The sequence below is a fragment of the Cebidichthys violaceus genome, unplaced genomic scaffold (genome assembly GCF_023349555.1).
Source record: "Cebidichthys violaceus isolate CVI_PGR_0920_01 unplaced genomic scaffold, fCebVio1.0.p SCAF_2, whole genome shotgun sequence".
Lineage (NCBI taxonomy): Eukaryota > Metazoa > Chordata > Actinopteri > Perciformes > Stichaeidae > Cebidichthys > Cebidichthys violaceus.
In genome coordinates, this window is record NW_027176372.1 from 8,239,677 (window position 1) to 8,262,845 (window position 23,169).

The 23,169-nt window shown below is 44.5% G+C and overlaps 2 protein-coding genes and 4 non-coding genes across 6 annotated transcripts; 4 read left to right on the top strand and 2 right to left on the bottom strand.

The window, feature by feature from the left end:
* Positions 1 to 791: 791 nt before the first annotated feature.
* On the bottom strand, positions 792 to 11,193 carry LOC137875816 (uncharacterized). The gene is made up of 12 exons (XM_068715318.1): positions 10,530 to 11,193; positions 10,316 to 10,387; positions 10,146 to 10,217; positions 9,597 to 9,650; positions 9,391 to 9,498; positions 9,106 to 9,180; positions 7,902 to 9,012; positions 6,557 to 7,692; positions 5,237 to 6,279; positions 2,645 to 2,859; positions 2,070 to 2,103; positions 792 to 1,286 (listed from the first exon to the last, which is right to left on the bottom strand). Exons 1-12 carry the CDS (start codon positions 11,191 to 11,193, stop codon positions 792 to 794), a joined length of 5,079 nt encoding a protein of 1,692 aa, XP_068571419.1.
* On the top strand, positions 4,013 to 4,083 carry trnag-gcc (transfer RNA glycine (anticodon GCC)). Its single transcript has one exon. It is a non-coding gene; the product is annotated as a tRNA-Gly (tRNA).
* Positions 11,194 to 13,567: 2,374 nt separating the features above from the next.
* On the top strand, positions 13,568 to 13,638 carry trnag-acc (transfer RNA glycine (anticodon ACC)). The gene has a single exon. It is a non-coding gene; the product is annotated as a tRNA-Gly (tRNA).
* Positions 13,639 to 13,968: 330 nt separating this feature from the next.
* Positions 13,969 to 14,039, top strand: trnag-gcc (transfer RNA glycine (anticodon GCC)). Its single transcript has one exon. It is a non-coding gene; the product is annotated as a tRNA-Gly (tRNA).
* A 305-nt stretch (positions 14,040 to 14,344) lies between these two features.
* On the top strand, positions 14,345 to 14,415 carry trnas-gcu (transfer RNA serine (anticodon GCU)). The gene has a single exon. It is a non-coding gene; the product is annotated as a tRNA-Ser (tRNA).
* A 1,140-nt stretch (positions 14,416 to 15,555) lies between these two features.
* On the bottom strand, positions 15,556 to 23,122 carry LOC137875195 (uncharacterized). Its single transcript, XM_068714229.1, has 10 exons — positions 23,069 to 23,122; positions 21,026 to 21,724; positions 20,812 to 20,883; positions 20,642 to 20,713; positions 20,093 to 20,146; positions 19,887 to 19,994; positions 19,602 to 19,676; positions 18,400 to 19,510; positions 17,055 to 18,190; positions 15,556 to 16,777 (listed from the first exon to the last, which is right to left on the bottom strand). Exons 2-10 carry the CDS (start codon positions 21,717 to 21,719, stop codon positions 15,726 to 15,728), a joined length of 4,374 nt encoding a protein of 1,457 aa, XP_068570330.1. The 5' UTR covers positions 21,720 to 21,724; positions 23,069 to 23,122; the 3' UTR covers positions 15,556 to 15,725.
* Positions 23,123 to 23,169: the final 47 nt, after the last annotated feature.

The following is a 23,169-nucleotide window of genomic DNA, read 5'->3' on the forward strand; positions in this document are numbered from 1 at the left end:
AAGCCTGCTGTTGTCTGGCTGTTGATGATTGTTACGCCCGGTCTAGGGGAACCTGGACGCAGCATAATATAAGGTCGCCCCGTTCCGTATCACAGCGATCCCCTTTGCTGTGCAGCACGGTCCGGTTGGGAGCCGGAGAGAAGAGAGTGAGCCGGCCGGCCTCCACAGGTGCCTTCTTATCTCCTGCCTCATGAGTCCCCAGTCCAAACACCTGCCATTTACAGGATACAAAGAAAACTGTCACAATATATAGCACCACCCTCAGGCAGGGAGGCACACAGCATATATGATCCTACATTATGACGCACAAAGTCAAAATAATGATGATGATGATGATGATGCAGAAACAGCTGTTAAACACAAACAAAAAATATATCATATATATATATACTGAATAGAATACATCTTCAGATGGTAGAAACAAAGAAATAAAAGACAGCAAATGTTTACTCACAGCTCTGCACTTGTTGCGTTGAAGGAGAGATAATCAGCATCCCTCTCTCCAGCTCTTCATCTTCATCCATCACTGAGATGCAAACAGACAAGAATCAGAATGTCATTAAATGAATATCTTCTTGTACTTGGGCTGGTATGACTTAAATCACTGGAATGATGGTGTGAATAACAGTGTGTACATCTCTCTAAAACAAACAGGAAACCAGACCCACCCATGGCTTCAGCAGGAGCATGTGAGCGTTGTGTCATCACAGAGGAGCCAGAGGGTGGATGCAGCTTCTTCTGGAGGTACACCTGGAGTTTCTGCATCTTCGTCCCTGGAGCACAGCTTTTCTTTAGTATAAAAGATGCATAGCCATCACCTCTGCTGTGCCAAATCTCTCTCCAGGTGTTGTTGGCACGAGAGCCAAAACCAACCAGCTGGTCATCCTCGATGCTGCTGCTGCTGTCACAACTGGCTTTTGTTCCTCATAGCTGAGAAGAGACTGGATTTCTTGAAAGCTGAGGGAATAGCTCACAAATGACAGCAGGCTGTCCTTGCTGTGGCCCGCTGCCATGAGAACTCCTGCAGCCTCCTCCTTTTGCTGGTTCCTGATTAGGTAGATGGTGTACCCAATGTCATTCTCCAGGAGCCAGCGGAAGGACTTCCCCTTGTACTTCCCAAACTGCAGGATATACTCTCCAGTCACCTCAGTTCTATCTGAAGCGTCCCCTCCTCTCTGGCGGACCACAGTCAGAGCATTCTGTCTGACCAGCTCCTCCTTCACAGCTGCAGACTTGTCCTGTAGAGACGGGTTGTCTTTGAGGACTTTGGCTGTATCAGTCGGATCCTGACGGAGAAATACCAGTGGTCCCTTACGGAACGTAACCGTGATTCCCAGGGAAAAAAAACTGCATTTTACCTGTAATGACAAAGAGTAGAATATATGAATAAGTCTATTACTATGTTATGGACAGTCATTGTTTACATAACAGATGTTAATACATAGGGGTTAGGAGGTTAGTATATCAGCCTAACATGTGATGTTGTTGATCATGTGTGGACCTTCAGTGCCTGTCTTCCTGTCAACTTGACATGAACTCTGTGTTTGTTGAGTCAGCAATTTACAATTCAATGGCAGACCCCCCAGTGGGTGAAACCCTTTGAATGACTCATGGAAAAGAACTTGGGAGATGAAGGAAACTCAGCCTAGTGGGTGTTTACAATCCCCCCGGTCATGTGACTGAAGTGACAATGAAGTATGAAGTGTCTTATCAAGAAATGCCCGGAACTCAATTCACCTTTTCACCCTCCCAAACAGACATGCAGTAGACTATGATAATACTATGTAATAAACAACATTATCATATTCTGGTGATCTCTGATTTTAACAGTGATGGAGAAAGTATACAGGCCTTGTACTTCAGTAAACAAATACATATATTAATACCACTACATGGTGTAAATACTCTTTTACAAGTAAAAGGCCTGCATTTAAATCGTACTTAAAGTCTTACTTAAGTAAAAGTACAAAAAATAAGCTTTAAGGAGCAAAAATAAAAGTACTCATGATGCAAAATATTATACATTATATTATAGTATTATAATTATTGAGGTATTAATGTGTTCATACCTTTAATGACTTTATATACTGCTGGTAGTTTAATCTGTAATAACACATCATCATTTATTAGTTGAGTATATTTTCTCTGATGTCCTTAATCTGCAAAATAACTAGTAACTAATGTCAAATACACGTGGAGCAGTAAATGTACGTAACTGTGAAGTACATGCATTAATGACGATATGTGACGTGATACATTGGAGATGTGCGTGTTTATTTAACGTTAACGTTACGTGATTCAAATGAAGCACCGGGTCCGGTCATGGCTTGTTGTTCTTTCGTTACGTGTATGTAAAGTAACAGAGTATATCTAATGTTCACCTTCACCTTAACCAGTGTAGCAGATGGTTCTACAATGGAAAAAAACATGTAAGTCATTTATATTTTGACAATATACAAACACTACTGTTAGTATTGTTACTTCACCTGCCTTTCTCAGCTTTATCAAATGAATCAGACTGTTTCCCACATTAATATATAAAGAATATACTTAATTCATACACGTGTGTTTATGTATCAATGGGTTAATATTCAGTCGCCAGTCATTATGATGTAACCTAGGCAGGTGAAGCAACATGGCACACTTGTCATTCTCCAGGAGCCAGCGGAAGGATTTGCCCTTGTGCTTCCCAAACTGCAGGATGTAGTCTCCAGTCACCTCAGTTCTATCTGAAGCGTCCCCTCCTCTCTGGCGGACCACAGTCAGAGCATTCTGTCTGACCAGCTCCTCCTTCACAGCTGCAGACTTGTTCTGCAGAGACGGGTTGTCATTGAGGACTTTGGCTGTATCAGTCAGATCCTGACGAAGAAATACCAGTACTCTGTCTGGACGTTACTTTACGGACACGTAACGAAAGAAGAACAAGCTATGACCGGACCCGGTGCTTCATTTGAATCACGTAACGTTAAATAAACATGCACGTCTCCGTTGGATCACGCCACGTATCGTCATTAATGCACGTAGTTCATAGTTATGTACATTAACTGCTCCACATGTATTTGACAGCATTAGTTACTGGTTACTTAGCAGATTAAGGTTATCATACTCAATATAGTAAACTAATAAATGATGTGTTATTACAGATTAAGCTACCAGCAGTATATAAAGTCATTACAATGAGCTGCAACATTAAAGTGATGAACACATTAATGCCTCAATAATTATATTAATAATGTGTAATATTCTGCATCAGATCCGGGTCCGATTCCTGGTCAATGCAGCAGTATTTTACTGTGGTTACCCAATTGGTTACCATTCATGTAAGGGTTCTACGGGAATCATTTACACTGGGATACAAAGGTGTTCGAGCAAAAATGCGAATGGTTCGAGGTAAGTGCTATATTCTCGTGATTTGAAAACACTTGTTGTATTCGTGACATCCCGACTACGCAAAGTAGTCAAACACAGATGTTTCTGGTGGTCGATGTTGCGCAGACAATGTCAGTTTGGATTTTAGGCTGGTGTTGGCTTTCCATCATTATCTCTTTGTCACTGTTGCTGCTCCATTCATTTTTTCGTTTTTTTCGCCTTCTCCGGAAGGTGTTATATCAGCATTGATGGTTCAATGGTGGAATTCTACCCTGCCACGCGAGAGATCCGGGTCCGACTTCAGGCCAATGCAGCAAAATTTTACTGTGGATACCCAATTGGTTACCATTCATGTAAGGGTTCTACGGGAAACATTTACACAGAGATACAAAGGTGTACGATCAAAAATGCGAATGGTTCGAAGTAAGTGCTGGATTCTTGTTATTTGAAAACACTTGTTGTATTCGTGACATCCCGACTACGCAAAGTAGTCAAACACAGATGTTTCTGGTGGACAAAGTTGCGCAGACAATGTCAGTTTGGAATTTAGGCTGGTGTTGGCTTTTCATCATTATCTCTTTGTCACTGTTGCTGCGCCAATCATTTCTCGTTTTTTTCGCCTTATCGGGTTGGAGTTATATCGGCATTGGTGGTTCAATGGTAGAATTCTCGCCTGCCACGCGGGAGATCCGGGTCCGATTCCCGGCCAATACAGCAAGCCTTTACTGTGGATACCCAATTGGTTACCATTCATGTAAGGGTTCTACGGGAATCATTTACACTGGGATACAAAGGTGTACGAGCAAAAATGCAAATGGTTCGAGGTAAGTGCTGGATTCTTGTTATTTGAAAACACTTGTTGTATTCGTGACATCCCGACGACGCAAAGTAGTCAAACACAGATGTTTCTGGTGGTCGAAGTTTCGCAGACAATGTCAGTTTGGATTTTAGGCTGGTTTTGGCTTTCCATCATTATCTCTTTGTCACTGTTGCTGCTCCATTCATTTCTCGTTTTTTTCGCCTTCTCCGGATGGTTTTATATCAGCATTGATGGTTCAATGGTGGAATTGTACCCTGCCACACGGGAGATCCGGGTCCGATTTCAGGCCAATGCAGCAAGGTTTTACTTTGGTTACCATTCATGTAAGGGTTCTACGGGAAACATTTACACAGAGATACAAAGGTGTACGATCAAAAATGCGAATGGTTCAAGGTAAGTGCTGGATTCTTGTTATTTGAAAAAACTTGTTGTATTCATGACATCCCGACTACGCAAAGTAGTCAAACACAGATGTTTCTGGTGGTCAAAGTTGCGCAGACAATGTCAGTTTAAATTTTAGGCTGGTGTTGGCTTTTCATCATTATCTCTTTGTCACTGTTGCTGCTCCAATCATTTCTCGTTTTTTTTGGATTTTAGGCTGGTGTTGGCTTTTCATCATTATCTCTTTGTCACTGTTGCTGCTCCAATCATTTCTCGTTTTCTTCGCTTTCTCGGGTTGGTGTTAAATCAGCATTGGTGGTTCAATGGTAGAATTCTCGCCTGCCACACGCCTGTCGCGTATAGTTGGCATACGCTGACAGCCAATGAAATTGTAGCATTATTAACGCTGTCCAAGGTGCTCAAAGTCCACTTTCACAGTGCTGGTTTCAGCTCCTGGACGCAGGTTCGAGTCTCAGTTGGGGCAAAATATATTTATTAAACACAACAGGGACAGTAAATGTTGAACACAGAGCCCATAGTGCAAGGTCACAAATACACAACACAAATATGTACAACAAATATAATAATAAATCCAGTAAAAAATGAGCAAATATATACAGTATATACACGACAAAACACTCATGTCTCTTGTCTTCCCTTTTCAACCTCCCATCTCTTTTTTTCTGTCTCATAAAAAGGAGACCTCTGGAACTCAGTCCAGGTCATCTGCTTCTCCATGCCCTGGTCTTTGTAAAAGGAAAAGACTTTACCAGGGCAGTAAATGTACTTCCCTGTTAGTCCAGGGAACCCCGTATGAACATGAGGACTGTTTGGGCCCTGCTTCAGTTCCATCTTACAGAATCCGCACTTACGACCTGTGGGCTGGGATTCAGTCCTCTTCCTCTTCTGCTGTCCTCTCTCCTCCACCCTTTTCCTTGTTGCATCCAGTTCCAGCTGAAAGAACTTTGTCTCTGCAAAGTCGACAAAGGGCATTCTTGGGTTTGTCAGACCGTCTGCACCACAAGCTTTAAAAACTTTCGTGGAGCAGTAAAAGTATCTGACAGGGCCCTGCTGGAAGAAGAAGTGGATAGAAGAACCATCATTCTCATACCTGGACTTTGGCTGGCCACAAGAAAGACACCTTTTTGTCTGGGTCTTCTTTTCCTTTAACTGTTGTTGTTGTTGTTGTTGTTGTTGTTGTTGTTGCTGCTGCTGTTTCTCCATGATGTTTCGTACTATTTCCTCAATGGAGGCTTGAGTCAGGGTCTGAACAGGTGGAGGCGGGTTAATGACTGCAACGGGCATGGTCACAACTGGCACACTGGTGGTCTCACTGCCCTCTGTCAGAGAGTGCCAGAGTTCCTGCCTCTCTTGCAGTTTTTCTGGGCTGATGTTCAAAGATGAGCTGGTGTTTAATAATTTGCTCAGGTGCTTTACATACAGTGAGATGTGCAGTTTTGTTGTTGGGTGGAGCATGCTGTTGGGGTCTTTACAGGAGTTGTGAACTAGAGCAGCATAGTCCTGGTCCACAAGCCTGAGCATGTCCTTCTGCCCACGGTGAATATTGAGCAGGTTGTCGATGGCTGCCTTCATGGGGGCCGGCCATCGCTTGTGGTCCAACACAAAAACTCTCCCTCCTGTCTTCACAGGTCCAGTGCGGGCGCCAGTTGGTGAGGACAGCAGGGGCAGAGACGGCCAACGTGTGGTTTCTATAAAAACAAAAGACAGAGTACAATAAGACATTCTGACCTACAGAAGGGAAAAGCCCTAATTCATACACTTGTATGGGTGAAAACACACTTTCCGCTTTTAGATAAATGGCTGACTGGTATGTTTTTGTACATGTTTTCAATTACACAATATTGTCACATCGCGTAAAAAAGGAAAAGTGAATCATCCATTACGCTTGTCATTAAATATGAATAAAATCGAGTTACTACCAACTGAAGTCTGGTGCACTACTTTGTCTGTCTGGTAGATGTTTACCTGTTGTAGTGGGATTCACTTCTGGTTTGGCAGCAGAATCAGCAGCAGGGCATGGAGAAAACTGAAGCAACTTGGGCGGTGCCATTGAGGATGACTGAGGAAGCGCAGTCTGGGCAGCGGGCGGGCCGCTTTGAGGAGGTGAATTCTGGGCCTGGGCGGAGTCTGTCTTGCTCCTGTGCTTGTCCCAGTCTAGAAGAACTGGGCGGCAACCAGGCTCAACGTATTCCAGGCCAAACTTCTCTCCAGTGTCTCTACCAGTGAGATGAAAAGCTGGATACTTGACCTGCCCCAACACCCGTTCAGAGACCGCGTTGAGCTGTGCAATCAATGCCGGATCAAAGACAGCTGGGAGGTGAACGCCTGGCTGCTTCAAGTCCACCAGGCGCTGGTAGTTCCACCGTGCCACCCCAGTCATCCCCTCAGCTTGAAATAGCTCTGTGGAAACACGTGTTCCAGTGACCCACTGAGCCTGGTGGAAGTGATAGCCCTCCTGCTGAGACGTGCCTCTGATGGGGATCCAAACAGGAACTTTGGCCCCTTCACCCTGCATATGGTTCAGCTGCAGTGTTCCTCCATACCTGTACAAAGTCCCTCCTTCCACCACAGGATCACTCAGGCAACTTCGCAGGATGTGCACCCGCTGAATCCGCCATGCCTTCAGCATTGAGGGCTTGAAGAGAGGAGTGCCATTTGGATCACTCGCAAGGTGAAACTGCTGGAAAACTCCCTCAACCCTCTTGATGAGCTCCTCAGGCTGTGGAATCCTGGTCCTGCAGTGCTCGCGAATGTGGAGCTTGGTTGGGTTGGCAGGCTGAATTCCACAGAAGGCATATGCAGCTTTAAGCCTCTGCAGGTCTTCCTGATCCACCACAGAAAAAGCTGCAGACAGGAACTGAGCAAAAGAGCTGTACAGGGCATGATGCTCTGACACACACTCACGGAGGAACCGCCTCATGCAGTGGAATAAGTCCAGCTTGATAGTTATGTTTGCACTGAAGTGGGATCTTGATGCACAGGTGTTCAGCAGGTTACCAGAAGTGGCCCCGGCAACAATGGCATCAGTTGTTCTCCAAGAATCCCAGTTCAGATGCTCTCCTGCAAACGATTCAGCCACCTTAAATGCTGCACAGCAATCCCTGAAAGAAAAAATATAGACAAAGTATAGCCATGAATGTTAAAGTAGTCATATCAACCACCATGTGTAGTCCAGTGTATATGGTCGTCACAATAAAATGAATGCAAAGGGATTTTCTGTCATCAAACTGGAAATATGAAAAGCAATGTAAGTGTGATTCTGAGCTGTTTGTGTCACCAATGATGGTAAAAAGTACTGATTATAATTTACCTGTCTACCCACTGGTATTGTGCCTTCTCTATGCCTGCAGTGCTGTAGCGCTGTGCTAGTCCCTCGTACATGGGCTTCAGGGACTTCTCTGTCTCCGACTGCACCATCACCCATGAAAGGATCATCCAGTTCTCATTCATGACCGCATACGAGGACATGGTGCCGGATGAAAAGGTGACCTTCCTCGCAACTTTGCGTGTGTGGTCTGAGCGGAGAGCCTGTCCAAAGGTGCCCTGCAGGAGTTTTTTTATGGCACTCTCCTGGTGTTGGTACTCGTGCAGCAGGCAGTCGGTCAGGTAGTGAGCAGACACAGAGATCCCGTTCCAGCCAACTGGATCAGCGTACTCTCCGAAGGGAGCTGGCTTGGTTTCCTGCCTGATGAACTGAGTGATGGTTCTTTGGTCGTACTTTCCTGCCTCAGCATCCATGATGTTTTGGCAGCTGAGGAGGTAGGCCAGGTGAGCACGTTCAAATTTCAGGTGCATCATCTCCATGATCTGCTTTGCCATGTCGGTGGGTGAGTTGCCTGTCCGCCTGAGCTCGTCCATGACCGATTTACAAATGGCCTTCTTGTAGGTCAGTACTGCTGGCAACAGGTTTGTGAACCTCTTTGGGAGTTTGTCCAGCCACACTGGGTTGTCAGCGTACCACCTCTTCCTGCACACTTTGCAGCACAGCCTGGATGACAACAGGTAGTACTGTCCAGTGACACCGACAATCGCACGAGGTCTACCAACACCTGCAGAGACAACTTGAGGCCGGGCACAACCTTCAATGCACGGCAGAGTGTAATTGTTCCTCAGTCTAGCCATCAAGTTCTCATTCTCTGGCTTCCATATGAAGAAGGGATGGAGCTGAAAGTACTTTGGGGAAGGAAGATCTGAGACGCTGTCAATTAATTCTGGCTGGGGAGGGAGACGCCACAATGACACCATCTTCATGAGGTTGCGCACAGGAAAGGAGCCCGGCCAGAGACCCATGGATTCCAGCTCTGTCTTCATCCAGATCCTCTGCTGCTGTGAACAGGTCCACTGGCTGACTTCCTGGTCGTAGCCAGGGAGCTGTGGAGGAGGACGGGTGGGCACAGCTAACGGCCTGGGTAACGGCTCACCTAGTCAGACAAGAATAAACACAGAGCTAATTAGTACCATTTTGGTGCGACTTGATTTAATCTTTTTGCCATGAAACACATTCTAATACTAACGTTGATCTCTCTGTGCAGGTGACAGTTGACCGGGCTCTGCAGACGTCTCAGGAGAAATCCGGGGGGCCTCTGACACTATAGAGAATATTAAACATGTTATTATTATTATTGACAGTAACATGAAGCAAGAATGTAACATGACATCTACACTGTAGTGTAGATGTCATGTTACTGTATACAGTGCAGCAGTAAGTCTAAAACAGACTTTAAAGAATTAACAACAGTATTGATGGACACTACATATGGATATTTTTAAGATGCAAATACAGGTCAAATAATGCACACCAGGAACTGTGACAGTCGCTTCTGTTGATGGACGAGCCGGTCCTTCTGGCAGCAGACACATGAGCTCCTGGGGAACAGGCACCGGTCTCTTCACAGTTAGAGCGGCGGCTGCAAGGAGAGAAGGATCACAAACCAGAACCAATGCTTTATAACGGATATGAGCACAGTGAATATGACGGATATCTTTAAACGTTAGATGCATTTACCATCTACTTGTGAACCCTTCAGAGGAGTTGGTGCAGCCAGTGCAGCAGATGGTTCTACAACAGAAAAAAACATGTCAGTCATTTATATTTTGACAACATACAAACACTACTGTTAGTATGGTTACTTCACCTGCCTTTCTCAGCCTTATCCAATGAAACAGACTGTTTCTCACATTAATATATAAAGAATATACTTCATTCATACACGTGTGTTTATGTTTCGATGGGTTAATATTCAGTATGATGTAACCTAGGCAAGTGAAGCAACATGGCACACTTCAAACACATGCATTCAGGTGTTAGTAACACAGAAGTTTCACATGCATACATATTTTTTCTTTTTATCCATATAAGAAAACAAAAAGTGATACGTACCCTCATCATGACTGGTATCAATTCATAGTCACTAGGACAACAAGTAGAACACCAAAACACAAACAGGACCAGAACATGGTCAACATGAGAACGGCTCAAGTCATGCTTCATGTGGGATAAGAATTCATGGTCCCAGGGCTGTCAGTTGACGGCAGAACGTTTTTGGTGAAAAACCTCTTTTTCTTCCTGAAGCCTGCTGTTGTCTGGCTGTAGATGATGATGATGACGATGATGATGCAGAAACAGCTGTTAAACACAAACAAAAAATATATCATATATACTGAATAGAATACATCTTCAGGTGGTAGAAACAAAGAAACAAAAGACAGCAACTGTTTACTCACAGCACTGCACTTGTTGCTTTGAAGGAGAGATACTCAGCATCCCTCTCTCCAGCTCTTCATCTTCATCCATCACTGAGATGCAAACAGACAAGAATCAGAATGTCATTAAATGAATATCTTCTTGTACGTGGGCGGGTATGACTTAAATGACTGGAATGATGGTGTGTATGACAGCGTGTACATCTCTCTAAAACAAACAGGAAACCAGACCCACCCATGGCTTCAGCAGGAGCAGGTGAACGTTGTGTCATCACAGAGGAGCCAGAGGGTGGATGCAGCTTCTTCTGGAGGTACACCTGGAGTTTCTGCATCTTCGTCCCTGGAGCACAGCTTTTCTTTAGTATAAAAGATGCATAGCCATCACCTCTGCTGTGCCAAATCTCTCTCCAGGTGTTGTTGGCACGAGAGCCAAAACCAACCAGCTGGTCATCCTCCGATGCTGCTGCTGCTGTCACAGCTGGCTTTTGTTCCTCATAGCTGAGAAGAGACTGGATTTCTTGAAAGCTGAGGGAATAGCTCACAAATGACAGCAGGCTGTCCTTGCTGTGCCCCGCTGCCATGAACACTCCTGCAGCCTCCTCCTTTTGCTGGTTCCTGATTAGGTAGATGGTGTACCCAATGTCATTCTCCAGGAGCCAGCGGAAGGACTTGCCCTTGTACTTCCCAAACTGCAGGATGTAGTCTCCAGTCACCTCAGTTCTATCTGAGGCATCCCCTCCTCTCTGGCGGACCACAGTCAGAGCATTCTGTCTGACCAGCTCCTCCTTCACAGCTGCAGACTTGTCCTGTAGAGACGGGTTGTCTTTGAGGACTTTGGCTGCATCAGTCGGATCCTGACGGAGAAATCCCAGTGGTCCCTTACGGAACGTAACCGTCATTCTCCCAGGAAAAAAAAACTGTTTGTGCATTTTACCTGTAATGACAAAGAGTAGAATATATGAATAAGTCTATTACTACCTTATGGACAGCCATTGTTTTCATAACAGATGTTAATAGATAGGGTTTAGGAGGTTAGTATATCAGCCTAACATGTGATGTTGTTGATCATGTGTGGACCTTCAGTGCCTGTTCCTGTCAATTTGACATGAACTCTGTGCTTGTTGAGTCAGCGATTGATTTACACTTCAATGGCAGACCCCCTGTGGGTGAAAGCCTTTGAACGACTGATGGAAAAGAACTTGGGAGGTGAAGGAAGCTCAGCCTAGTGGGGAGTCACACCTTCATTTACGACCCCCGGTCATGTGACTGAAGTAACAATGAAGTGTGAAGTGTCTTATCAAGAAATGCTCGGAACTCAATTCACCTTTTCACCCTCCCAAACAAACATGCAATAGAGATTATACGATGTAATAAACAACAACATCATCATATTCTGGTGATCTCTGATTTTAACAGTGATGGAGAAAGTATATAGGCCTTGTACTTCAGTAAAAAAAATAATATTATTATTAATACCACTACATGGTGTAAATACTCTTTTACAAGTAAAAGTCCTGCATTTAAATCGTACTTACTCAAAGTCTTACTTAAGTAAAAGTACAAAAAATAAACTCATAATGCAGAATAATATACATTATATTATAGTATTATAATTATTGAGGTATTAATGTGTTCATCACTTTAATGACTTGATATACTGCTGGTAGTGTAATCTGTAATAACACATCATCATTTATTAGTTGAGTATATTTTGTCTGATGTCCTATCTGCTAAGTAACTAGTAACTAATGTCAAACAGTGGAGCAGTTAATGTACGTAACTATGAACTACGTGCATTAATGACGATACGTGACGTGATCCAACGGAGACGTGCGTGTTTATTTAACGTTACGTGATTCAAATGAAGCACCGGGTCCGGTCATAGCTCGTTGTTTTTTCGTTACGTGTATGTAAAGTAACAGAGTATATCTAACGTTCACCTTAACCTTAACCGGCCGCTGGTCAGCCTCTATATTCATCGGACAGCAGTAAATGCTAACCTATATATTTGAATGCACGTTCGTATTAACTTGTGGTAATTTCGGCCAAAAAAACACAACAAAGTCGGACATGAATGAACCGGTATGAACCGTTAACGGCTTCAGGTTACGTTACGTTAGCATGTAAGGTAACAAACTCATACAGAAGTCCGACTTCAACACAATAACACTGAAGAAAGACGACTCACTTTATCTTTTTAGCGTTCAAGTGAATGTCAGACAGCCCAGACTAATTATAATGACATTTTAATTCATTGCTATTCATCTTAATGACTTACCGTTTAACGTAGCGTCCACACAGCGAAGAGTTCTAGGAAAATGCGGGAGGTCGATGCTCTTTCCAGGCTGCGACTGACTGACAAACACCGGAGAAAGTCTGTCACTCGCGAAACGGCTCCAAAGCGCAACTAGCGGCCAGCCGAACACATTACGTCCTTTTGGCTCCACAGCGCTGCTGATGGCCAAAAATATATTACATCCGTACTGGTTTAGGACTACCATTGAAAATGAATGGGAAACGGTTTAGGGACTTTTAGCTAAAGAATCCCCGGGTGCCGCGCGGGAGATCCGGGTCCGATTCCCGGCCAATGCAGCAAGCTTTTACTGTGGTGGCCCAATGGGTTACCATTCATGTAAGGGTTCTACGGGAATCATTTACACTGGGATGCAAAGGTGTACAAGCAAAAATGGGAATAGTTCGAGGTAACACTTGTTGTATTCGTGACATCCCGACTACGCAAAGTAGTCAAACACAGATGTTTTTGGTGGTCGATGTTGCGCAGACAATGTCAGTTTGGATTTTAGGCTGGTGTTGGCTTTTCATCACTATCTCTTTGTCACTGTTGCTGCTCCATTCATTTCTCGTTTTTTTCGCCTTCTCGGGTAGGTGTTATATCAGCATTGGTGGTGAAATGGTAGAATTCTCGCCTGCCATGCGGGAGATCCGGGTCTGATTCCCGGCCAATGCAGCAAGGTTTTACTGTGGTTACCCAATTGGTTACCGTTCATGTAAGGGTTCTACGGGACTCATTTACACTGGGATGCAAAGGTGTACGAGCAAAAATGGGAATGGTTCGAGCTAACACTTGTTGTATTCGTGACATCCCGACTACGCAAAGTAGTCAAACACAGATGTTTTTGGTGGTCGATGTTGCGCAGACAATGTCAGTTTGGATTTTAGGCTGGTGTTGGCTTTTCATCATTATCTCTTTGTCACTGTTGCTGCTCCAATCATTTCTCGTTTTTTTCGCCTTCTCGGGTTGGTGTTAACTCAGCATTGGTGGTTCAATGGTAGAATTCTCGCCTACCATGCGGGAGTTCAGGGTCCGATTCCCGGCCGATGCAGCAAGGTTTTACTGTGGTTACCCAATTGGTTACCATTCATGTAAGGGTTCTACGGGAATCATTTACACTGGGATGTAAAGGTGTACAAGCAAAAATGAGAATGGTTCGAGGTAAGTGCTATATTCTCGTGATTTGATAACACTTGTTGTATTCGTGACATCCCGACTACGCAAAGTAGTCAAACACAGATGTTTCTGGTGGTCGATGTTGCTCAGAGAATGTCAGTTTGGATTTTAGGCTGGTGTTGCCTTTTCATCGTTATCTCTTTGTCACTGTTGCTGCGCCAATCATTTCTCGTTTTTTTCTCCTTATCTGGTGGGAGTTACATCGGCATTGGTGGTTCAATGGTAGAATTCTCGCCTGCCACGTGGGAGATCCGGGTCCGATTCCCGGCCAATGCAGCAAGCTTTTACTGTGGTTACCCAATTGGTTACCATTCATGTAAGGGTTCTACGGGAATCATTTACACTGGGATACAAAGGTGTACAAGCAAAAATGAGAATAGTTCAAGGTAACACTTGTTGTATTCGTGACATCCTCACTACGCAAGGTAGTCAAACACAGATGTTTCTGGTGGTAGATGTTGCGCAGACAATGTCAGTTTGGATTTTAGGCTGGTTTTGGCTTTTCATCGTTATCTCTTTGTCACTGTTGCTGCGCCAATCATTTCTCGTTTTTTTCGCCTTATCGGGTTGGGGTTATATTGGCATTGGTGGTTCAATGGTAGAATTCTCACCTGCTACGCGGGAGATCTGGGTCCGATTCCCGGCCAATGCAGCATGCCTTTACTGTGGTTACCCAATTGGTTACCATTCATGTAAGGGTTCTACGGGAATCATTTACACTGAGATACACAGGTGTTCGAGCAAAAATGTGAATGGTTCGAGGTAAGTGCTATATTCTCGTGATTTGGAAACACTTGTTGTATTCGTGACATCCCGACTACGCAAAGTAGTCAAACACAGATGTTTCTGGTGGTCAATGTTGCGCAGACAATGTCAGTTTGGATTTTAGGCTGGTGTTGGCTTTTCATCACTATCTCTTTGTCACTGTTGCTGCTCCATTCATTTCTCGTTTTTTTCGCCTTCTCGGGTAGGTGTTATATCAGCATTGGTGGTTAAATGGTAGAATTCTCGCCTGCCATGCGGGAGATCAGGGTCTGATTCCCGGCCAATGCAGCAAGGTTTTACTGTGGTTACCCAATTGGTTACCATTCATGTAAGGGTTCTACGGGAATCATTTACACTGGGATGCAAAGATGTACAAGCAAAAATGGGAATGGTTCGAGGTAACACTTGTTGTATTCGTGACATCCTGACTACGCAAAGTAGTCAAACACAGATGTTTCTGGTGGTCGATGTTGCGCAGACAATGTCAGTTTGGATTTTAGGCTGGTGTTGGCTTTTCATCGTTATCTCTTTGTCACTGTTGCTGCACCAATCATTTCTCGTTTTTTTCTCCTTATCGGGTGGGAGTTATATCGGCATTGGTGGTTCAATGGTAGAATTCTCGCCTGCCACGCGGGGGCCAGTCGCGTATAGTTGGCATACGCTGACAGCCAATGAAATTGTAGCATTATTAACGCTGTCCAAGGTGCTCAAAGTCCACTTTCACAGTGCTGGTTTCAGCTCCTGGACGCAGGTTCGAGTCTCAGTTGGGGCAAAGCCACTCATCAATGATAAAGAGCTATTTATGAATCAAGAAATGTGTATCCAACTTTAACATTTACTGATTATCACTAGATTGTAGTGGCAGACATATTATCAAGTGCATGATTTATTTATGGCTATTAACCTATTATATTGCAGTTTTCCTAATTATGAACATTTAAATTGCAATCACTTAATTACTTCAATTAAATATTTATTTACTGTTCACTATAATGATTCACTTATTAATGAGACATGTAAACATTAGTGAACAAAATATATTTATTAAACACAACAGGGACAGTAAATGTTGAACACAGAGCCCATAGTGCAAGATCACAAATACACAACACAAATATGTACAACAAATATAATAATAAATCCAGTAAAAAATGAGCAAATATATACAGTATATACACGACAAAACACTCATGTCTCTTATTTTCCCTTTTCAACCTCCCATCTCTTTTTTTCTGTCTCATAAAAAGGAGACCTCTGGAACTCAGTCCAGGTCATCTGCTTCTCCATGCCCTGGTCTTTGTAAAAGGAAAAGACTTTACCAGGGCAGTAAATGTACTTCCCTGTTAGTCCAGGGAACCCCGTATGAACATGAGGACTGTTTGGGCCCTGCTTCAGTTCCATCTTACAGAATCCGCACTTACGACCTGTGGGCTTGGATTCAGTCCTCTTCCTCTTCTGCTGTCCTCTCTCCTCCACCCTTTTCCTTGTTGCATCCAGTTCCAGCTGAAAGAACTTTGTCTCTGCAAAGTCGACAAAGGGCATTCTTGGGTTTGTCAGACCGTCTGCACCATAAACTTTAAAAACTTTCGTGGAGCAGTAAAAGTATCTGACAGGGCCCTGCTGGAAGAAGAAGTGGATAGAAGAACCATCATTCTCATACCTGGACTTTGGCTGACCACAAGAAAGACACCTTTTTGTCTGGGTCTTTTTTTCCTTTGACTGTTGTTGTTGTTGTTGTTGTTGTTGCTGCTGCTGTTTCTCCATGATGTTTCGTACCATTTCCTCAATGGAGGCTTGAGTCAGGGTCTGAACAGGTGGAGGCGGGTTAATGACTGCAACGGGCATGGTCACAACTGGCACACTGGTGGTCTCACTGCCCTCTGTCAGAGAGTGCCAGAGTTCCTGCCTCTCTTGCAGTTTTTCTGGGCTGATGTTCAAAGATGAGCTGGTGTTTAATAATTTGCTCAGGTGCTTTACATACAGTGAGATGTGCAATTTTGTTGTTGGGTGGAGCATGCTGTTGGGGTCTGTACAGGAGTTGTGAACTAGAGCAGCATAGTCCTGGTCCACAAGCCTGAGCATGTCCTTCTGCCCACGGTGAATATTGAGCAGGTTGTCGATGGCTGCCTTCATGGGGGCCGGCCATCGCTTGTGGTCCAACACAAAAACTCTCCCTCCTGTCTTCACAGGTCCAGTGCGGGCGCCAGTTGGTGAGGACAGCAGGGGCAGAGACGGCCAACGTGTGGTTTCTATAAAAACAAAAGACAGAGTACAATAAGACATTCTGACCTACAGAAGGGAAAAGCCCTAATTCATACACTTGTATGGGTGAAAACACACTTTCCGCTTTTAGATAAATGGCTGACTGGTATGTTTTTGTACATGTTTTCAATTGCACAATATTGTCACATCGCGTAAAAAAGGAAAAGTGAATCATCCATTACGCTTGTCATTAAATATGAATAAAATCGAGTTACTACCAACTGAAGTCTGGTGCACTACTTTGTCTGTCTGTTAGATGTTTACCTGTTGTAGTGGGATTCACTTCTGGTTTGGCAGCAGAATCAGCAGCAGGGCATGGAGAAAACTGAAGCAACTTGGGCGGTGCCATTGAGGATGACTGAGGAAGCGCAGTCTGGGCAGCGGGCGGGCCGCTTTGAGGAGGTGAATTCTGGGCCTGGGCGGAGTCTGTCTTGCTCCTGTGCTTGTCCCAGTCTAGAAGAACTGGGCGGCAACCAGGCTCAACGTATTCCAGGCCAAACTTCTCTCCAGTGTCTCTACCAGTGAGATGAAAAGCTGGATACTTGACCTGCCCCAACACCCGTTCAGAGACCGCGTTGAGCTGTGCAATCAATGCCGGATCAAAGACAGCTGGGAGGTGAACGCCTGGCTGCTTCAAGTCCACCAGGCGCTGGTAGTTCCACCGTGCCACCCCAGTCATCCCCTGAGCTTGAAACAGCTCTGTGGAAACACGTGTTCCAGTGACCCACTGAGCCTGGTGGAAGTGATAGCCCTCCTGCTGAGACGTGCCTCTGATGGGGATCCAAACAGGAACTTTGGCCCCTTCACCCTGCATATGGTTCAGCTGCAGTGTTCCTCCATACCTGTACAAAGTCCCTCCTTCCACCACAGGATCACTCAGGCAACTTCGCAGGATGTGCACCCGCTGAATCCGCCATGCCTTCAGCATTGAGGGCTTGAAGAGAGGAGTGCCATTTGGATCACTCGCAAGGTGAAACTGCTGGAAAACTCCCTCAACCCTCTTGATGAGCTCCTCAGGCTGTGGAATCCTGGTCCTGCAGTGCTCGCGAATGTGGAGCTTGGTTGGGTTGGCAGGCTGAATTCCACAGAAGGCATATGCAGCTTTAAGCCTCTGCAGGTCTTCCTGATCCACCACAGAAAAAGCTGCAGACAGGAACTGAGCAAAAGAGCTGTACAGGGCATGATGCTCTGACACACACTCACGGAGGAACCGCCTCATGCAGTGGAATAAGTCCAGCTTGATAGTTATGTTTGCACTGAAGTGGGATCTTGATGCACAGGTGTTCAGCAGGTTACCAGAAGTGGCCCCGGCAACAATGGCATCAGTTGTTCTCCAAGAATCCCAGTTCAGATGCTCTCCTGCAAACGATTCAGCCACCTTAAATGCTGCACAGCAATCCCTGAAAGAAAAAATATAGACAAAGTATAGCCATGAATGTTAAAGTAGTCATATCAACCACAATGTGTAGTCCAGTGTATATGGTCGTCACAATAAAATGAATGCAAAGGGATTTTCTGTCATCAAACTGGAAATATGAAAAGCAATGTAAGTGTGATTCTGAGCTGTTTGTGTCACCAATGATGGTAAAAAGTACTGATTATAATTTACCTGTCTACCCACTGGTATTGTGCCTTCTCTATGCCTGCAGTGCTGTAGCGCTGTGCTAGTCCCTCGTACATGGGCTTCAGGGACTTCTCTGTCTCCGACTGCACCATCACCCATGAAAGGATCATCCAGTTCTCATTCATGACCGCATACGAGGACATGGTGCCGGATGAAAAGGTGACCTTCCTCGCAACTTTGCGTGTGTGGTCTGAGCGGAGAGCCTGTCCAAAGGTGCCCTGCAGGAGTTTTTTTATGGCACTCTCCTGGTGTTGGTACTCGTGCAGCAGGCAGTCGGTCAGGTAGTGAGCAGACACAGAGATCCCGTTCCAGCCAACTGGATCAGCGTACTCTCCGAAGGGAGCTGGCTTGGTTTCCTGCCTGATGAACTGAGTGATGGTTCTTTGGTCGTACTTTCCTGCCTCAGCATCCATGATGTTTTGGCAGCTGAGGAGGTAGGCCAGGTGAGCACGTTCAAATTTCAGGTGCATCATCTCCATGATCTGCTTTGCCATGTCGGTGGGTGAGTTGCCTGTCCGCCTGAGCTCGTCCATGACCGATTTACAAATGGCCTTCTTGTAGGTCAGTACTGCTGGCAACAGGTTTGTGAACCTCTTTGGGAGTTTGTCCAGCCACACTGGGTTGTCAGCGTACCACCTCTTCCTGCACACTTTGCAGCACAGCCTGGATGACAACAGGTAGTACTGTCCAGTGACACCGACAATCGCACGAGGTCTACCAACACCTGCAGAGACAACTTGAGGCCGGGCACAACCTTCAATGCACGGCAGAGTGTAATTGTTCCTCAGTCTAGCCATCAAGTTCTCATTCTCTGGCTTCCATATGAAGAAGGGATGGAGCTGAAAGTACTTTGGGGAAGGAAGATCTGAGACGCTGTCAATTAATTCTGGCTGGGGAGGGAGACGCCACAATGACACCATCTTCATGAGGTTGCGCACAGGAAAGGAGCCCGGCCAGAGACCCATGGATTCCAGCTCTGTCTTCATCCAGATCCTCTGCTGCTGTGAACAGGTCCACTGGCTGACTTCCTGGTCGTAGCCAGGGAGCTGTGGAGGAGGACGGGTGGGCACAGCTAACGGCCTGGGTAATGGCTCACCTAGTCAGACAAGAATAAACAGGGCTAATTAGTACCATTTTGGTGCGACTTGATTTAATCTTTTTGCCATGAAACACATTCTAATACTAACGTTGATCTCTCTGTGCAGGTGACAGTTGACCGGGCTCTGCAGACGTCTCAGGAGAAATCCGGGGGGCCTCTGACACTATAGAGAATATTAAACATGTTATTATTATTATTGACAGTAACATGAAGCAAGAATGTAACATGACATCTACACTGTAGTGTAGATGTCATGTTACTGTATACAGTGCAGCAGTAAGTCTAAAACAGACTTTAAAGAATTAACAACAGTATTGATGGACACTACATATGGATATTTTTAAGATGCAAATACAGGTCAAATAATGCACACCAGGAACTGTGACAGTCGCTTCTGTTGATGGACGAGCCGGTCCTTCTGGCAGCAGACACATGAGCTCCTGGGGAACAGGCACCGGTCTCTTCACAGTTAGAGCGGCGGCTGCAAGGAGAGAAGGATCACAAACCAGAACCAATGCTTTATAACGGATATGAGCACAGTGAATATGACGGATATCTTTAAACGTTAGATGCATTTACCATCTACTTGTGAACCCTTCAGAGGAGTTGGTGCAGCCAGTGCAGCAGATGGTTCTACAACAGAAAAAAACATGTCAGTCATTTATATTTTGACAACATACAAACACTACTGTTAGTATGGTTACTTCACCTGCCTTTCTCAGCCTTATCCAATGAAACAGACTGTTTCTCACATTAATATATAAAGAATATACTTCATTCATACACGTGTGTTTATGTTTCGATGGGTTAATATTCAGTATGATGTAACCTAGGCAAGTGAAGCAACATGGCACACTTCAAACACATGCATTCAGGTGTTAGTAACACAGAAGTTTCACATGCATACATATTTTTTCTTTTTATCCATATAAGAAAACAAAAAGTGATACGTACCCTCATCATGACTGGTATCAATTCATAGTCACTAGGACAACAAGTAGAACACCAAAACACAAACAGGACCAGAACATGGTCAACATGAGAACGGCTCAAGTCATGCTTCATGTGGGATAAGAATTCATGGTCCCAGGGCTGTCAGTTGACGGCAGAACGTTTTTGGTGAAAAACCTCTTTTTCTTCCTGAAGCCTGCTGTTGTCTGGCTGTAGATGATGATGATGACGATGATGATGCAGAAACAGCTGTTAAACACAAACAAAAAATATATCATATATACTGAATAGAATACATCTTCAGGTGGTAGAAACAAAGAAACAAAAGACAGCAACTGTTTACTCACAGCACTGCACTTGTTGCTTTGAAGGAGAGATACTCAGCATCCCTCTCTCCAGCTCTTCATCTTCATCCATCACTGAGATGCAAACAGACAAGAATCAGAATGTCATTAAATGAATATCTTCTTGTACGTGGGCGGGTATGACTTAAATGACTGGAATGATGGTGTGTATGACAGCGTGTACATCTCTCTAAAACAAACAGGAAACCAGACCCACCCATGGCTTCAGCAGGAGCAGGTGAACGTTGTGTCATCACAGAGGAGCCAGAGGGTGGATGCAGCTTCTTCTGGAGGTACACCTGGAGTTTCTGCATCTTCGTCCCTGGAGCACAGCTTTTCTTTAGTATAAAAGATGCATAGCCATCACCTCTGCTGTGCCAAATCTCTCTCCAGGTGTTGTTGGCACGAGAGCCAAAACCAACCAGCTGGTCATCCTCCGATGCTGCTGCTGCTGTCACAGCTGGCTTTTGTTCCTCATAGCTGAGAAGAGACTGGATTTCTTGAAAGCTGAGGGAATAGCTCACAAATGACAGCAGGCTGTCCTTGCTGTGCCCCGCTGCCATGAACACTCCTGCAGCCTCCTCCTTTTGCTGGTTCCTGATTAGGTAGATGGTGTACCCAATGTCATTCTCCAGGAGCCAGCGGAAGGACTTGCCCTTGTACTTCCCAAACTGCAGGATGTAGTCTCCAGTCACCTCAGTTCTATCTGAGGCATCCCCTCCTCTCTGGCGGACCACAGTCAGAGCATTCTGTCTGACCAGCTCCTCCTTCACAGCTGCAGACTTGTCCTGTAGAGACGGGTTGTCTTTGAGGACTTTGGCTGCATCAGTCGGATCCTGACGGAGAAATCCCAGTGGTCCCTTACGGAACGTAACCGTCATTCTCCCAGGGAAAAAAAACTGTTTGTGCATTTTACCTGTAATGACAAAGAGTAGAATATATGAATAAGTCTATTACTACCTTATGGACAGCCATTGTTTTCATAACAGATGTTAATAGATAGGGTTTAGGAGGTTAGTATATCAGCCTAACATGTGATGTTGTTGATCATGTGTGGACCTTCAGTGCCTGTTCCTGTCAATTTGACATGAACTCTGTGCTTGTTGAGTCAGCGATTGATTTACACTTCAATGGCAGACCCCCTGTGGGTGAAAGCCTTTGAACGACTGATGGAAAAGAACTTGGGAGGTGAAGGAAGCTCAGCCTAGTGGGGAGTCACACCTTCATTTACGACCCCCGGTCATGTGACTGAAGTAACAATGAAGTGTGAAGTGTCTTATCAAGAAATGCTCGGAACTCAATTCACCTTTTCACCCTCCCAAACAAACATGCAATAGAGATTATACGATGTAATAAACAACAACATCATCATATTCTGGTGATCTCTGATTTTAACAGTGATGGAGAAAGTATATAGGCCTTGTACTTCAGTAAAAAAAATAATATTATTATTAATACCACTACATGGTGTAAATACTCTTTTACAAGTAAAAGTCCTGCATTTAAATCGTACTTACTCAAAGTCTTACTTAAGTAAAAGTACAAAAAATAAACTCATAATGCAGAATAATATACATTATATTATAGTATTATAATTATTGAGGTATTAATGTGTTCATCACTTTAATGACTTGATATACTGCTGGTAGTGTAATCTGTAATAACACATCATCATTTATTAGTTGAGTATATTTTGTCTGATGTCCTATCTGCTAAGTAACTAGTAACTAATGTCAAACAGTGGAGCAGTTAATGTACGTAACTATGAACTACGTGCATTAATGACGATACGTGACGTGATCCAACGGAGACGTGCGTGTTTATTTAACGTTACGTGATTCAAATGAAGCACCGGGTCCGGTCATAGCTCGTTGTTTTTTCGTTACGTGTATGTAAAGTAACAGAGTATATCTAACGTTCACCTTAACCTTAACCGGCCGCTGGTCAGCCTCTATATTCATCGGACAGCAGTAAATGCTAACCTATATATTTGAATGCACGTTCGTATTAACTTGTGGTAATTTCGGCCAAAAAAACACAACAAAGTCGGACATGAATGAACCGGTATGAACCGTTAACGGCTTCAGGTTACGTTACGTTAGCATGTAAGGTAACAAACTCATACAGAAGTCCGACTTCAACACAATAACACTGAAGAAAGACGACTCACTTTATCTTTTTAGCGTTCAAGTGAATGTCAGACAGCCCAGACTAATTATAATGACATTTTAATTCATTGCTATTCATCTTAATGACTTACCGTTTAACGTAGCGTCCACACAGCGAAGAGTTCTAGGAAAATGCGGGAGGTCGATGCTCTTTCCAGGCTGCGACTGACTGACAAACACCGGAGAAAGTCTG